The sequence below is a fragment of the Chelon labrosus genome (assembly GCF_963514085.1).
Source record: "Chelon labrosus genome assembly, chromosome: 5".
In the NCBI taxonomy this organism is placed as follows: Eukaryota; Metazoa; Chordata; class Actinopteri; order Mugiliformes; family Mugilidae; genus Chelon; species Chelon labrosus.
The window spans coordinates 7831192-7847206 of NC_140341.1; the positions used below are offsets into that span (position 1 = coordinate 7831192).

The 16015-nt window shown below is 43.9% G+C and overlaps 1 protein-coding gene across 1 annotated transcript; it reads right to left on the reverse strand.

Annotated features, from left to right (window-relative positions):
• Positions 1 to 876: 876 nt before the first annotated feature.
• Positions 877 to 15433, reverse strand: lonrf2 (LON peptidase N-terminal domain and ring finger 2). The gene is made up of 12 exons (XM_084544398.1): positions 13500 to 15433; positions 10371 to 10489; positions 8816 to 8938; positions 8243 to 8398; positions 7685 to 7913; positions 6485 to 6584; positions 5831 to 5945; positions 5560 to 5681; positions 5256 to 5442; positions 5015 to 5149; positions 4266 to 4415; positions 877 to 3043 (listed from the first exon to the last, which is right to left on the reverse strand). Exons 1-12 carry the CDS (start codon positions 14239 to 14241, stop codon positions 2885 to 2887), a joined length of 2337 nt encoding a protein of 778 aa, XP_084400524.1. The 5' UTR covers positions 14242 to 15433; the 3' UTR covers positions 877 to 2884.
• Between the last annotated feature and the right edge of the window lie 582 nt (positions 15434 to 16015).

Below are 16015 nucleotides of genomic sequence, written 5' to 3' on the forward strand. Positions count from 1 at the left end.
CAATGAAGCTAACCAGCATGTCTTTGGACGGTGGGAGGAAGCCGGAGTACCTGGAGAGAACCCACCCAGACACAGGGAGAACATGCAAACTCCACACAGAAAGGCCCCAGATTTTGTTTTTGTCACTTGGTGTTCAATTAAGTTTAAGAGACACTTTTTATTGAGTGTTTTCAAATATCTTCAGTTTCTTCTTTACAGTTTTCTTTCTTCTTTGTGTTGTGTTGTGTGAATTCAGATTCGACAGCACATTTCTGAAAATGGTTGCGAATGTGCCTCTGAGTAAAATATGGATGTTCTTTAACATCATTTTTTTTTACGTTGCTATCGGAAGGCAATGTATATTTCCCCTGAGGGTGTTTTCTTATGTTGACCAGAGCTTACATAATGTGCGTTATGTAACATCAAAGTGTTGTCAAACCATGATGGATGCTTTTATACAAACGTGTCGACGGCGTTTTTATAATCATTTCTCATCGTGTCTAAGCTCCGCATGAACTCAATGAACCGCCCACCTTCGTTCAACTCACCTGCCGCTTTCACTGACGAACACTGCCCCCTTGCGGCCTAGAGGCGCTAATGCGTCTTGCACCCAAAGCAGGGGAACGGAGGGAGGGATTTATTAAAAAAGGCATCCAAATTTCACTTTGCCCAGCAACAGTGCAGACTGTGCAGACTATATTAAACCTTCAGAGGAGGAAAATAAAACAAGAGGACGCTTATGGTGTGAACTATACGGGGTGATGGGTTCCTTCGATTAAAAATGGCTTGTCGTGTCTACATCTACCTCACCTTTCAATAAATCATCTAAATCACACTGTTTCTTCTTTTTACTTATTAATAATAATAATAATAATAAGCCACAAGTGAAGCAGATGGGACTGTACGTACTTTTCTTTATTTGCGATAAAAAACAGGTATAAGAGCTCCCTTTACAAACATACCAGGGAAATGCAGCACGTTGTGACCGCCGCTCCTTTAACCGAGAGCAAGTGACCGCAGCGGCGTTACAAACATTTGGAAGGACAAAAAAAAATAATATATACAGAGAAAACAATGCATTTACACACGCACACACACTCATAACGCAACTTGTTAAAACACCTTGAGCAGCATAAAGTTAAACACAATGAGAAGTGTAGGTTGACTCTATTTCTCTGATGACTCCTTACAGACATTTAGGTTGCACTGCAAATTATTGCAAACGGTTCTCACCAAAACAGTTTGACTCCCCGTGTGCATCGAGCCGCGTCCGTTTACTTCCGTTCGTAGCTACATTTGTGTATTTATTTTGGCATGTTTAATGCGATACGGCAGCTACATATTGATCTGTGGAAGAGCTTGGCAGACGCTTCTACCGGATTAAAAAAAAAAACAACAAAAAACAAACAAAGTGGCGCCCGGTTACTTTGCTTCCACACGGTACCTTTAATCTAGTAAATTTGGTTTACTTTTGTGTTAGCGCTCTGAAGCTAATATACATCAAATCAGCATCCAGCTTTGCAGGTGTTCTGTGAAAGAGGAAAACCCACTCGTTCCGTTTGCCAGACGACAAGGATGCACGCAAAATGTTTTGGTGAGAAACATAAACTTAACAGTTTAGGGGAGATCTGTAAGGCAGCTTTAAGGACAGGTATTGCATTACAGTGTGCATGTAAATGCACCGAGAGAGGGGAAAGAGAGAGAGGTCGTTCCTTAAATAAAACATAAGAAAGGCCTCCGAGTTACACTGACATAAATCACCCAGATTAAGTTTTCACCGTACACATACACAGAAGGGAATAGCAGGGAGTTAGAGAAACAAATAAAAAAAATAATACATAATCAACCCCCCCTTTAAATGGTCTGTCAAGTCCAAGAGATATGCTACAAGAGGACATGAGAGGAGTTCCAGCGATGTCTGGGAGGATGCATTTTCTCTTTTCAAAACAGGCGGAGCGTGTTGTAGCGCTCTGTGCTTTTCACCGTTAGCATTGCGGCAATCACACCCACTTTTGTTACCTTCTTTCAGGCAGTCTGAGGTACACGCCCAGGATAAACACCTCTGGGGTATGCTTATTATATACATATATATATACACATTTTATTTTTTTTGCACACAAAGTTCGTCTCAGGAAGATTCAGAAAGACTTGGTTGCTGGTGCACCTCGACAACTGATACTGTAAACGTAGTGAAGAGGAAAAAAAATAAAATAAAAAATAAACATCCACATCCTACAGGCAGGCCAGTACATTCACTATTGTGTGTGTGTGTGTGTGTGTTTCTGTAACGTCATGTGTTTTTGCTTCATATTTCAGTTGGTGGATTTTTCTTTTCACCTGTACAAACTGTCACAGTGGAGAACGGGCCACACAGCTCTACAGCAGACCAATGTCTGTCAAATACCGCTTAGAACGTGCACCCGTTGGACCCGATCCACTCCTGCTCACGCTGTGGTTTTGCGAGAACAGGATTTTGTTCCTTCATTCCGTCGTGTCTGGGCTCGGCCTGACTCCTCTTTCACCTCCAAATGGAGTGAGAACTGGAGGTGAGAGATCCCTCGTTCACAGCTGCAGCTTCGTCGCTTCAGTGATGGTGCTGGTGGTGGTGGTGGGGGGGGGGGAATCTGGATGAGAACACCAGGATTGCCCCTCATGCCAGCACCCCGACTCACTTGATGCTCTCAGCTGAACTGACATGTATTCAAAAAAAAAATAATGTCTGGATGACACAGACAAGACTTCATGGGCATCTGGGAGTGAACTAATGAATTGACGTAGGAGCAGACGAGCGAAAAGAACGAGTGAACACATGTATAAGTTAGTGACGTCAAAGAGGGACCGGATGAATGAACACATTTCGGAACTGCATAGATGCTCCAGCGTTTCCCGCCAGCGGCCCGGTCCATCACCGCGGCCTCTTGCGAGTGACGAAGATGAGGACCCTGCGGATGGCAACCAGGCGGTCCTTGAGGGAGGTCATGGCCAAGATGGTGAGCTGGGCTCGATTCTCTAGCGGGAGGACGGCGAGCAGCCACCAGCACCAGGCGGGACCGCTGGGACTGGCCTGCAGGGGACAAGGAAACAAACAGGAAAATTGTTACGACACGTGGAAATCCCTCTCGAGTGGAACTGCTCGCAGATAATACAACACGTAACCTGTGACGAGTAGATGTTTAGTAATAAATAGGTCATTAAAACATTCTCAGAGAGCCACTTTTGTCTAGTTTCAGGAAGCTAGATTTAGTTTGGATGCAAATAACAAGTTAAATAGACACTGATTCAATTTGTGTGCGCCACTTCTGTAACAGATATGAAGACATATTCCTCTGGATAACTGCAATTTTCCCTTAAAACCAACACTTAGAACACGTCCATTACATTCATGAGTTCACGCCATGCTTAGTGAGCTTATCAGCAGCATGTAAATGTATGTTCCAGCTTACTAAAGTTTTAAAACCAGATTCTGTGGGCGACGTTCCACCAGTGAATCATTAGTAGCAAACTAGAACTATGAACCCCTGATCTTAAAGATAACAAAAGTGTTCAAGGAAAGTTTCTGATTCTCCACATAACAAAAAAAAATACTAAAAATAAAGTCAGCATCCAGCAGAATGAAACAGATTCACGGTAAAGACTATATCTGGAAAATCCCAAGCAGGCTGGTGTTCAGAAGCAGTTTAAACAGAGTCGACACGCTTCTACAGTGCTATGATCGTAATCCAGAGTTAGCAAGATAGCTAGCTAGCATTGTTCGTTAAGAAAATAGATAACTGCTACATGTCTAAGACTTCTCAAAATACCCAATGCCGACAGCTGGATGTGGACTTGTGCGTGATCAAAACGGACAGCTGATGCACTCCTCTCAGTCGCAGATGCAAAAGCATCGGAATGTAACTTGTGTAGCCTTGGGACACCCAGGTATCCCAGAATGCATTTCATGGACGCCTTTAAAGTCCAAATTACTACGTACACAACTCAGAAATTCACTTGGTACTGATGAACACCCCCTATTCTCAAAACCCATATGCACATGCCAACAAGTTTTGTGTAATTCCTCTCACTGCCAGAAGGGGGAGACAGAACTGACTAAATCTGAGTCACCTACAGGACAAATGTGTGTCCACTTCTCTTATACATCTGTCCATTGACTCTTTATGCCATGTAGCTGGCCTCAATGTGAGCCGAGATCTCATCTTTATTTTTATTATTATCATTTGACCTTTAATGTGTGATGAATAACATGGTGAGTAAAAAAACAACACTATTCCACATATATGTTTTCAGACCTGTGGGTCCGGGTCTTTGCTGGGAAGATGTCCAAAGTGGCTTAGTATCTGACTCTTCATGTTGTCTTTCAGGGAGGTGAACCAGCTGTTGGCTTGGTCATACACAGAGTCGTGCAGCTTCAGAAGCTCCACCAGCGCCTCTCCCTCCACCTGTTTAGAAAGAGAAAAAGAGAGATTTTATTTTTAGCAGAAATATGGCAAAAGGTTGTTTGTAATTTCCACTCACAAAAGCCTCCACCTGACTGGACAAAGAAGTGTTAAGCACAGACAGTTATTAAACATCAACAGGTTATGTGAAATGTTTTTCTGTGTCACGAGTGAATTGGCCCGCGGCACAAAAGACGGCACTCAGGCTTGCTTTTCTTTCCACTCGCTGAGTCAGAGGCAAATAGGTTTGCTTTGGAGCTGCATAATGGGTGTCGCGTAATCCTCGGATGGTCTCGTTTCCATTGGTTTGTTTCGAGCTTTTAAGCCAGAATATGGGTGTGTGTTTAAGACCAACAGTTTCCATTACTTAGATGGCAGCCCAGAGGAAAATAAGCAGATCGGAAAAGCTCAAACATGTTAATAATTAAAACGTCTAGTGTTCAACACTTGGCAAATTTTATTTCAAGTAACTTCATCGTGTTCGTAACCAAATGATGTCTACAAGCCAAACTTTGCTCCAACTTCACGTGATTTTTTTTCCCCCCACTCTAAAACTCAATCTTTCAATCATTGCAAGAATTCAATCCATCTTCTCAGCTCACCTTCTTGTCTTCCAGGTACTCTATCTTAGCGGTGTTGTAGCCGTCTCTCTGGCCATGGCTGAGAACTTTGAACCTTGACACGCCGATGGTGTCGACCACCGATCGGCCATCGGGAAAGAACTTCACGTCTCGCACCTGAAACACAGTTCATCTCACATTTACACCGATAACAGTCTTCGATATTTCACCGCACTCAGAAAATCTATAAGGGAGCAACGTAAGCTCTAGACTCCACACTCACCTGGAGCATGCAGCCGTAGTCGGCGAACCCTTTGAGCTCATCGGCTATGCACATGCCGAACTGCTTGGTACCGGTCTCCATCGAGCGGCGAATCATGAGGCGGTAGCGCGGTTCGAACACGTGCAGCGGGCAGGGGATGGTGGGGAAGGCCATGGTGCACACGAAGATGGGCACTTCCTGGTTCAAGCTACGAGACACGGTGAAGAGGTTGTCAGTAGTGTTTTGTGCGAGTCATATTTATAGAAATACAACACACTTTAAAAGCCTCTCTGGGTGTGTGTGTGTGTGTGTGTGTAAAACTGACTTGGAAAGCTCCTTCATCTCCTCTTCATGGATTTTCTTCCTCTCCGCCAGCTCATCTCCAAGGTAACGCTGGAGCACTTCCTCCATCAGCAGAGTCTTGCTGTAACCCCTAGTGGCCAAATACTGTAAAAACAACACACAAAGACAATGTAAATATGCTATTTATTAAACACTAGGGACACAAATAATTACTATTAACCATCATTTGATTTGTGAAGGTGTCATACTTCTTGGGCCGTCTTGTAGTTGCTATATGAAATGCTGGTGCGTACCTCAGAAAGATTCTCCTTGCACAGAGGGCAGTTGGGATTGTGGTCCATGCAGCGCTCCAGACATTTGAGGCAGAAGGTGTGTCCACAGGGAGTGGCCACAGGCTCGTAGAACAATCTGGAGGACACAGAGAACAAAGCTAAAATGCTGAACCTGCTAACAAAGAGTGTATGACATGCTGATACACATACCTGCCAACAATCCCGGTTTTCCCCCCGGTTTCTCCCATATTTCTCCCGGTCCTTCGAACTTTATCATGAATCGTCTTAAACGGATGCATATGTTTACCCAAGTTGCCAGACTGCGTATGAAGCTCAATCCACGCTACATACAATTTCAACCTACTTGCAATGCAACCTTCCAACCCATAACCCAATTCAGCGGGTGCGTGCACAGCTGCTCGCTGGCCGCTTATAGACCGAATGAATGCAAGAGCGGGACAGTATTCCACCTACAAACCCAAATACAGTAAATAACGTAATATTGACATTCACCACCAAGTTAACAAAGCAGCAGCCGATATTGCACCATTTCCGTTCCGTGTTTTGAGACTTAACAATGTTGGCAGGCATGGATACTCGTTTATTGTTTTACAGACACATGGTTAATTCCTCAAGCTTTTGAGTTAATATATGCGCCGGAGTGCGAGTAGTGACCTCATGCAGAGTGAACACTCCAGATCCCCGACGTCCAACAGCTCAGGAGAGAACGTCCGCCCTCCACTGACTGCAACCGTCTGAAAGGAGTTCGTCTCATCTGCAGTCAAAAAGAAAAAGAAAAGAAAAACCTCCCATCAGCAGAGGCTCTGGTGTGTGCGGTCTATGGTGCATGTGTGCAACATTTGAAACCAGTGTCAGACTTGTGGTTCAATCAAAAAATGTCTTTCTTGACACATATGGAAGGACTCATCTTTCACTCGATACGGAGTTAATATCATTTGTTTAAGTCATTTTACAAACATAATTAGTTGGTTACAGGCCAATAGATAGATAGATAGATAGATAGACAGATAGACAGAGAGACAGATAGATAGATAGACAGATAGATAGATAGACAGATAGATAGACAGACAGATAGAGAGACAGATAGATAGAGAGACAGAGAGACAGATAGATAGATAGATAGATAGATAGAGAGACAGAGAGATAAATAGATAGATAGATAGATAGATAGATAGAGAAACAGATAGATAGATAGATAGATAGATAGATAGACAGAGAGACAGAGAGACAGAGAGACAGATAGATAGAGAGAGAGACAGAGAGATAGATAGATAGATAGACAGAGAGACAGAGAGACAGATAGATAGATAGATATATAGAGAGACAGATAGACAGAGAGACAGATAGATAGATCGATAGATAGATAGAGAGAGAGACAGAGAGACAGAGAGACAGATAGATAGATAGATCGATAGATCGATAGATAGACAGATAGATACATAAAGAGATAGATAGATAGAAGATGTTAAAGTTGAAAACAGGTCTTAAATGTTTGCAATATAAATGAATAAACAGATGCAGTATGTTGTGCAAGTTGTACATAATTGTAATATGAGTAAGAAGTAGTAAAAATGAACAATTATTTAAATAACAGGGCATATTCATTATATCGATCTTGATGGTAAACCACAACATATTCGGCGTTCCTGCTTCCTCTGCTATAGATTGTCTAAATCATTTAATTAGCAGTTGTTTTCCTAGGCTTAAATCATAAGATGCACGTTTAGTTGTTTACTCTTTTCAAATATTGGCTTAGATAAGTGTGTTATGTGTCATGTGATACTTTTATGACTTAATTACTGCATCAGGATGAGTTTTATTGTCAAGGCTGATTTATTTTATTTTTTTTCCTACCGGCTCTGAGAAGCTTGGAAGGAGGGTTGTAGGTCGCCGAAGAACCGCCGTTGCTGTGTTTCCTCTTAACGCCACCGGGGGGAGCCGGCAGCGCGGCCAAGACGTCAGCCAGGCTCTTGGTGCTGCCCTCCCCCGCGGCGGGGTCGGATTTGCAGGGAGACAGGACAGACAGTCTGGAGGACGAGCCGTCCGTGTCTGGAGCGCTCTTAGTCACGCTGAACTCTGAGTCCTGGACACAGACGGTGAAATTGGTGAGCTTGTAAAAGAGGATTATGAAGGGATGATCATTTTGACAGCACATTTAGCAAAGGCGCTCAAAGGCCGGCTGAAATGGAAACACGATTAATACCTAGAATTAAATACCCTGACAAGAATCTGCTAACAAAGGCACCCACATCTCAAATATAAGTGACATTATACTTTGCTGAAGGTCGTGCTTACTCTCATCTTACTAATTACACAAATGTTAGATAAAATGGACAATATTTCAATCTAATTTCTGTTTTTAATGTCTTAAAGACGTTTCCATGGAGTGCGTGGACTGTGTTTGATTGTGACCTGTGAGGAGGAGTCCGGTTTCAGCGTGAGAGGCCCCAGGGACCGGAGCAAGGCGGGGGGCTTGATGAGTCGGGTGGCCAAGCCTCCCTGGAGAGGGTGCACCGGCGTCGGCATGTCCTCGTTCTCGAACACGGAGGAGAACAGCTCGCTGAGGACCTGAAGGACGGAGCAAGACCAGGCACTTGATTAATGTTTACAGCTCACATCAGGACATTTTTTAGGACAGATTTATGCATGTCAGTTTTTTCTTTAGACCTCGGCTCAATACATGTATGGGAAACACTTTAGAGAGCTAAAGAAATACACTAGTATCTGACATATATAATTCACTCAAGTCAATCAAATCTAGACCCTTCTGTCTGTCTGTTTTATACATAAACTTATGCCTACAGCAGAATCTGCTCTTTGACGAATTAATGTCATCACGTAAGGAACAGCAATCTACATTATCGCCGTGAGTCTTGCCATGTGACATAACAACACGTGTGCCCTTCAAACCCCGGCAGAAGTTAAAAATAACTCCACGTAAGTTTTATAATTGAATTATAAATAAATAAAAAGGTCCTCTCTTACCTTCTGAGCCTCCAGTTTCACTTTGGTCCAGTCGGGCTTCAGCGCAACACACAGGAAGTACTCCTGCAGAGCCTCGTCGTTCCGGCCCGCTTTACTGAGCGCCGTGGCTTTGAGGCAGTGAGCCTAAATGAATAAATAAATAAAGACAGTGTTGTTAAAGCAAGCCAGGATTTTCTTTAACATGCCAATAATCCTCAGCGTTTCCAACTACTCTGGCTGACAGGTGTGTTTATGGGTAAAGGAACAGTATCTCTGTTACTGTAAATTTACTGCAGCACTTTTATTACAGAAACAACCTATAAACCGTACTGTACTTTCTCCTGGGAGATGTTTTGAGATAACTAGTAAAGACATCACTTATTAAACAGTAACGTGATTAGATATGAAAGTCCAGATGTGGCTTGGCTGCTGCACCTCTGTTCATGTCCACTGCATGGGGTTTATATGTAGATTGGGGACCATTTGCAAAAAGAATATAATTTAAATTGAGAAAACCTTTATTAGTCCCGCAATGGGGAAATTGCAATAGTGGGGGGGGGGGGGAGGAAAAGGGGAAATAAAAATGTGTAAAATTGTACGGTCCATAAAACTAAATAAATAAATATATATAAAGCAAATATATGAATGAAAACTTTACTGTGAACTGCAGTGTAGTTTAAAGATATTATCACAATACGTAGAAAGATTCTGCATCATATGCAACAAAGGTTCAAAAAAGGCTTGTAGAGTCTATAAAAATTTATTCTAAATTTTGTCCTGTAGATCAGTGGTTCTCAACCTTTTTTGGGTCCTGGACCCCCTGCATATTTTCGATGGACCCTGAGGAACCCCCACCAGATCTGGGGGGGGGGGTGGCGGTGCAATTTGATAAAAACAGAAGAAACTGCATTTTAAATTGCATTATGGCATTTATTCACTCTTTAAGCTAAATATGAGCTTTCAGTTGTGTCTCAGTCACATTTGAATAAAATAATGCTATTTCTACAAAGATATTTTATTTTCACAGACCCCTTGCAATTACACCACGGACCACTAGGGGTCCGCGGACCCCCGGTTTAGAATCTATGCTGTAGATCAGGGGTGTCAAACTGATCCGTGAAAGGGCCGCTGTGGCTGCAGGTTTTCATTCCAACCATGCAGCACCCGTGCAGTGGGTGTGGCTGGCAAGTTTTTGTTCCAATCAAGCAAGAGGACACCTGAAATGACTGCGTGAAGGCAGTTCAGTTGATTGATTGAGCCAAGTCAGGTATGCTGCTGCATGGTTGGAATGAAAACCTGCAGCCACATGGCCCTTTCATGGATCAGTTTGACACCTGTGCTGTAGATCAACTTAAAACCTGCATCCCACCTTTGTCCAGAGAGGTTTTATCCTACAGAGGCAGTTGCCTTTTTTGAACCTTTGTTGGATATACTATGACCTGGATGACTGAGAACCTTCACAGACATTCTGCATCATAAAAAACAACTTAGCAATGTCTCACTTCTATAGTAATAATTGCTTCTGATCTTTATTCTAAATTTTGTCCTGTAGATCAACTTAAAACCTGCATCCCACCTTTGTCCAGAGAGGCTTTATCCTACAGAGGCTGTTGGCGTCCTGCACGGCCTGACTGAAGCTCCTCATCTCCATGTGCAACTCAGCCCGTTGATGCAGCAGTCTGCCTGAAGAGGGCACTGTTCACCACAGGGAGAAAAAAAAGAGAAAGAAAACGCACACATAACTCAGGCGTCCAGGACACAGTCGGTTTTTCTAGGTCTGTCAGAAGTAGGTCGATAATGTAACGTGTGACATGAGCCCGGCTTCACGTGTTGGAATAGTGTGTACCTTATGTACCTTATTAGTCCTGCCTGTGGACAATCACAATTAGTCTGGTTTACTTACAGCGCCACGTTATCCAACAGAAAAAATAAATTAAAAAAAATGCTTTGTCAGTTATAATTTACACAACTTCTATGACAGAGATTAGGCCTGTCTTCCTCCTCCCAACTGTCTTTTATAGCCTGAAAACTATTTTAATCTGCCTGATTAAATTAGTTTAGTTAAAGGGTAAATATGGTTTGATAATTTTGAAATATAATTGCAATAAACTACTGATGATAACACTGCGGAACCAAACTCTTCTACACAACAATCACAACGTGGTAGCAGTTCTGGATTTTGAACCACTGTGGCGCGTTTGTTTCAGAAAACATTTCACAAAAGGCTGGATGTCTCCCAAGCCGAGGAACACCACAGCAGAAGGTGGACAAGCTGTCTGTCCCGGGCCGACTCGGCCGAGGTCAGCCGAGACACGGGTGCAAACACCAACAGCCGGAGCAACAGAAAATATTTACTTACTGTACGCGCACAATAGACTGTGCGGTAATTAATAAGACAGAAACAAAAGGAGCCCAGGAGAATAGTTGCTTCCGTGAGTTCAGTTTAGTCTTAACATCTGACTCTTCCGGTTCCTTTTTTTATTAATGGCATTTTATGAGGGTGTAAAGGAACACTGATGTCACAGTTTGATAGGTTGTTTTTAGTAGAGCAGTGAAACCTGAAGAAATAAACTCAAAATAACCCACTGGTCATTCATTTTCCTATTAATGCTCTCAGTTAACTCACTCGAATGTCAGTAAGGATGTCATTTTAACTCGCTCACAAGGATTTTCTCAGCACATTTGTAAATATCTTAATGACTGAAGCCAGCAGTGATATTTCATAGTTTTAGATCTGCAAGCTCATCTTCTCAGGCCAACCCTAACCCTAACCGCAGCCTGGGGGCGGAGAGCCAACCGCTGTACCGCCAAAATATTCTAAGTGTGACTTCCTCCATCGTTAGAATTTCAATTATAGAAGTGAGAGAAGGTAAACATAAATAGACTTCGACCGATAACGTGCCGTACTGAACACAAGGAACATATACAGTCACACCTGGACACCACAAACTGACAAAGAACTTCTGGCGACTAAGTCCGACTGCACCATCGTCTCAGGTCGTGAAAACATCCCTGTATGAAAACTTCTGTTTTTTCTTTTTCATGCTCTCGTTTTCTACGCTGATTGAACAGTCAGGAAAAAATCTTTCCGGCCACTTGCCCCGCCAATGTTCGGCTGAAAAGATGCCGAAAGGGGTCCGACTAGCACCAACGGCATGTGGGACACACCACCCAAAACTAGGCCAACAGATCCTCACGAACCCATCGTTAGTTTGGCGTGTCACAGGCCTTAATAATTAATATATCAATGAGCAGAGTCTAGACTAGAGAGTGTGATTACGCATCGTCTAGACAAACTGTAACAGGGCTTCCTAACATTTTAAACTAACCAAATATAAGGAAACCACTAGAGCTTGTTTGTCATACGCTTAAAATCTGGATGTACTTTAATTTCCTGTCTTTTCGTTACCATCTGGCGACAATGTATTAGGTGTCAGCTGTGCTGGGAAGGAGAATAATGCAGTTCATCCACCTTGAAGTGCTTGAGTGCAGAGACACTGTACTTGACCTAAATTATCCTCATAGCTTCTTACCACAGGAACACGTACGACATTCGGCAAGAGGAGTGTGAGAAAATGTGAACGATCCAGAAAGAGCAGTGACAAGAAATGTCATATTGTATCGCACCGTTTCTCCTCCCTGAACAGATCACCCGTCTAGGCACAGGTTGGAAGAGATTTGTATTTCCGACGATATTACGAGTGCAATGCTACGCCACAGACACCAGAAGGCCTCCTGCTGTCCTTGTTGGGGAAACACTGACTGGCAGTGAAAAGGATGCGAAGGCACTCCGTCCTCTCCGTCACCCGTGAGTCCCCCTCACAAGACAGACGGCATGAATCAATATTGATCCTGGGAGAGAAATATCTGAAACGATGCTGCGTTTCCTTTTTCTGACTAGCTGATCGATTTCCTCAAACCAACACCTGAGACAACCGGTGGCGCTACATGAATTTTGATGCCACTCTGATATGTAGGGCAGATGTGGGAGGTGGTAGAGGGGGGGGTGAGCTCAACTTTTTCAAACTGTGTAACACGAGACTTGCTTTGGCACATGTTTTAGGAAGCACACTGGCACTCTTTATGTAAGGTGCCAGCGAAAAACAGAACACTCTGTATTTTGGCTCAGAGGGTTCGGGGGAAACGGTTGCTCAAATGACGGCAAGTATGTTTTGCAAATGTAGCACAGCAGCTACAATTTAAGACCATTTACTATTCCCCTGATTGTTATCCAACACAACTTATGAAACACCAGAAGCAAAGGGGGAGGAGTATGGCTGATGTCCTATCCGGTCGGTGTGTTACAGCTAAGGAATGTATTCCTGTAGTACGACAGTGAAGTGTCAGGAAAAACAAATGTAATGTTTTGTTGATATGATGAGGAGCGAGTATGAATGGAATAGCTGAGAGTGGCCTTTGAGGTCAGGGAATAGCAGTACAGCAGAGCAGAATAAAAATAGAAAACAAGGTATGAATGTGGCACTGAAACCCAGCAGATCAGATGTGTGCTGCTTAGGTAACACCAGACTGCGGTGCGGTGCAGATTAAGCAGCAGCGGCGCCCCCTATCGGTGACACCGGGAAGCTAGACTGAATAAAAAAAAGTAGGTCAACTGCACAAATGACCCCCAGTTTAAATGAGAAAGTCACTTTTAAAACACAAAGAGGTGGATGAAATATCATAATAAAAGGATTTGCCTTCTTACCCAGATCCACTGCTGCGTTGAACTTCTCCAAGGCTTCTGACAGGTTCTGCTCTTTCCACAAAACATCTCCTTCTATCCACAGTCTCCTGGCGTTGCTCTCAGTGGCAAACAGTTTGTCCAGCAGGCCGCTGAGCACTACGTTTACTCTGCGGCCGTTCGGCAGTTGATCTTTTTTGCTCAGCTTTTGCTTGCACTGCACACAATCCCTGACCGAATCGTCCTCTAAGCAGCGTTTGCAGAACGTGTGTCCGCAGTCCACGGTTGTGGGTTCGTGGAGCAAACACTTGCAGAGGCGACACGAGAACATGTCCAGGGCTTCGTCCTCTTCACATTCCCCTATGTTGTTGTTGTGAACCCCATCTTCCCCGTTGCTGCTCTTGCCACCATGCCCGGTGATGCCCAGCTCCTTCTCCCGTACGGTCCGGCCGATGATTTCCACCAGGAGGCTGAGTTCCTCCGGGCGTAATTTGCCATAGCTGGCGGCGATGCAGTACGAGTCTAGCGCCTCGGATATCCGCCCGGCGCGGGCGAGAGAGTCGGCCTTCCTCAGGCACAAGCCCCTGTCCGGCTGCTGGAGATCCTGAAGCTGGGAGCTGTAGATCTCCACGGCCAGGTTAAAGTCGCCAGCCCGGTTGGCCTCCTCCGCCACCTCCAGCATTTCGGGGAAGATCCCCGCTGCGCCCGGATTGGAGAGCGGATGCACGAACAGCTCGCCCTGATGAGACCTGACTCCCGTCTCCATCTTCTTCTCCAAACGAGGGGGGGAATTCAGATACTTAAAAAGACGGCTGTAAGGTTCACTGATTGTCTGGCTCGAGCAGACAAATCCCCCCACGACCGGAAATCATAACCCCCAAAGTTTTACAATGAATTATTAAAGTCCTGAGATCTAACCCGACCTCCGAGCGCGCCCGACTCTCAGCGATGGCCATTGGAAGTAGGTTACATCTAATTCCGATCCATACGACCTCAACCCTGGTAAAACAGGGGGTCAGAGCAGCATCGCTGGTCCCCGGCAAAGTCCCACAAACTTTTTGAGTTTACATCGGATGCGGTTTCCCTGCAAACACCGGCTCTAGCTGAAGGTTATTTACTAAATGAGCCCCTTAGCTTTACCAGGAAGCTCCCTCTCGCTTTATTTACACCAAGCAGGGCAGCCAGAAACATCTACAGACATAATTTAGTTTGAAAAAGGGCTAAAAAATAAATAAAATAATTAATCTACGACATTTAGTTTAGTCGGGAGAATAAAATCCTCCGCGCTTAGCAAGTAAGAAGCTTATTTTTCCATTTTGTTTAACAGGCTAACTTACAATCAAAACGGCACATAAACTCATCAAAAGTCAAGTTTAAGGTGCAAATGATCTAACGTGTTGTAAAATATACATTTTGACTGAATAAATCTCAGAAAACAGACCCATAAGCTCGTTGTTGTGCCACGGAAACCCGCAGCTGATCGGCTGTTGTTTTTATACCGAGACCCCGGGAGCAACGGACGCCGAGGCGAGCTAGCCGAAGAGGGTAACTAACGGACACAAAAATGCTCCTTTCCCCTGCGTTGAACTCCACAAACCGATTCTCTTCCACCGGACACCTCCCGGATACGTGTAATTCTCGATTCCGAATGTCATTCCCGCCCATTAAAAAAGCGAAAAAGCCCCGGTGAAGATAAGAAGCTGTCGCCGGTTGAGTCCATCTTGGTTGCTAGCCAGCTAGCTTCAGCAGCTAAAGGTTGTTTCTGTGCGTCACGTGACGCGCGAGGCACGCTCCTATTGGCTGTTTATGTGGCTCACTTATATAACGAAAAATATATTTTATAACCTTTCTCAGACGACAGTCAGCGACTTGGCCCTCAGCTTCACCCAAAACACACTCATTCGCTCTTCATACATATTAGTTTTAACCTGTGATATCAAAATCTGATGCTTCAAGTGAAAAAAAATAAAACATTCCTGCTCTGTTTTGCTTAAATCATCACTTTGTGTGTGTGTGTGTGTGTGTGTGTGTGTGTGTGTGTGTGTGTGTGTGTGCCTTCTCTTAGTTTGGGTGGTGGGGTTGATTCATTGTTTATATAACACTTTATATAAGCAGCCCCTGAGTTCTACTTTTGGAGATAAAACGTGGACGACTGTAGTCGGACTTTATTGTTTCAGCCAAAGCAAGAATAAAAAAAGTAGCTCATGACATCGTCTTCTGGAGCCGTTAAAATGTTTGTGGGGTCAGTTAAATACTCCGGAGAGCTGTGACCCAGTTTAGGGACTGTGCACATGAACCGGAGGGCCCTGCTTACAACTGCATAGGGGCCCTGCATGAGAATGCCACCTTCAGATTAGACATTGGTGTTTACGTATGATAAAAAAGCAACCTTTTATAGCTTACTTACACACTAAACAGCACAGTCTACAATTTGACCACTGCAAATATGGGAAAAAACCAAGGCATCTGTTAATAATTCAAATAAAGTACCAGAGCTTTCAAACTTATAAATCCACCCTGCCAAAATGAAGCGCCCTGGT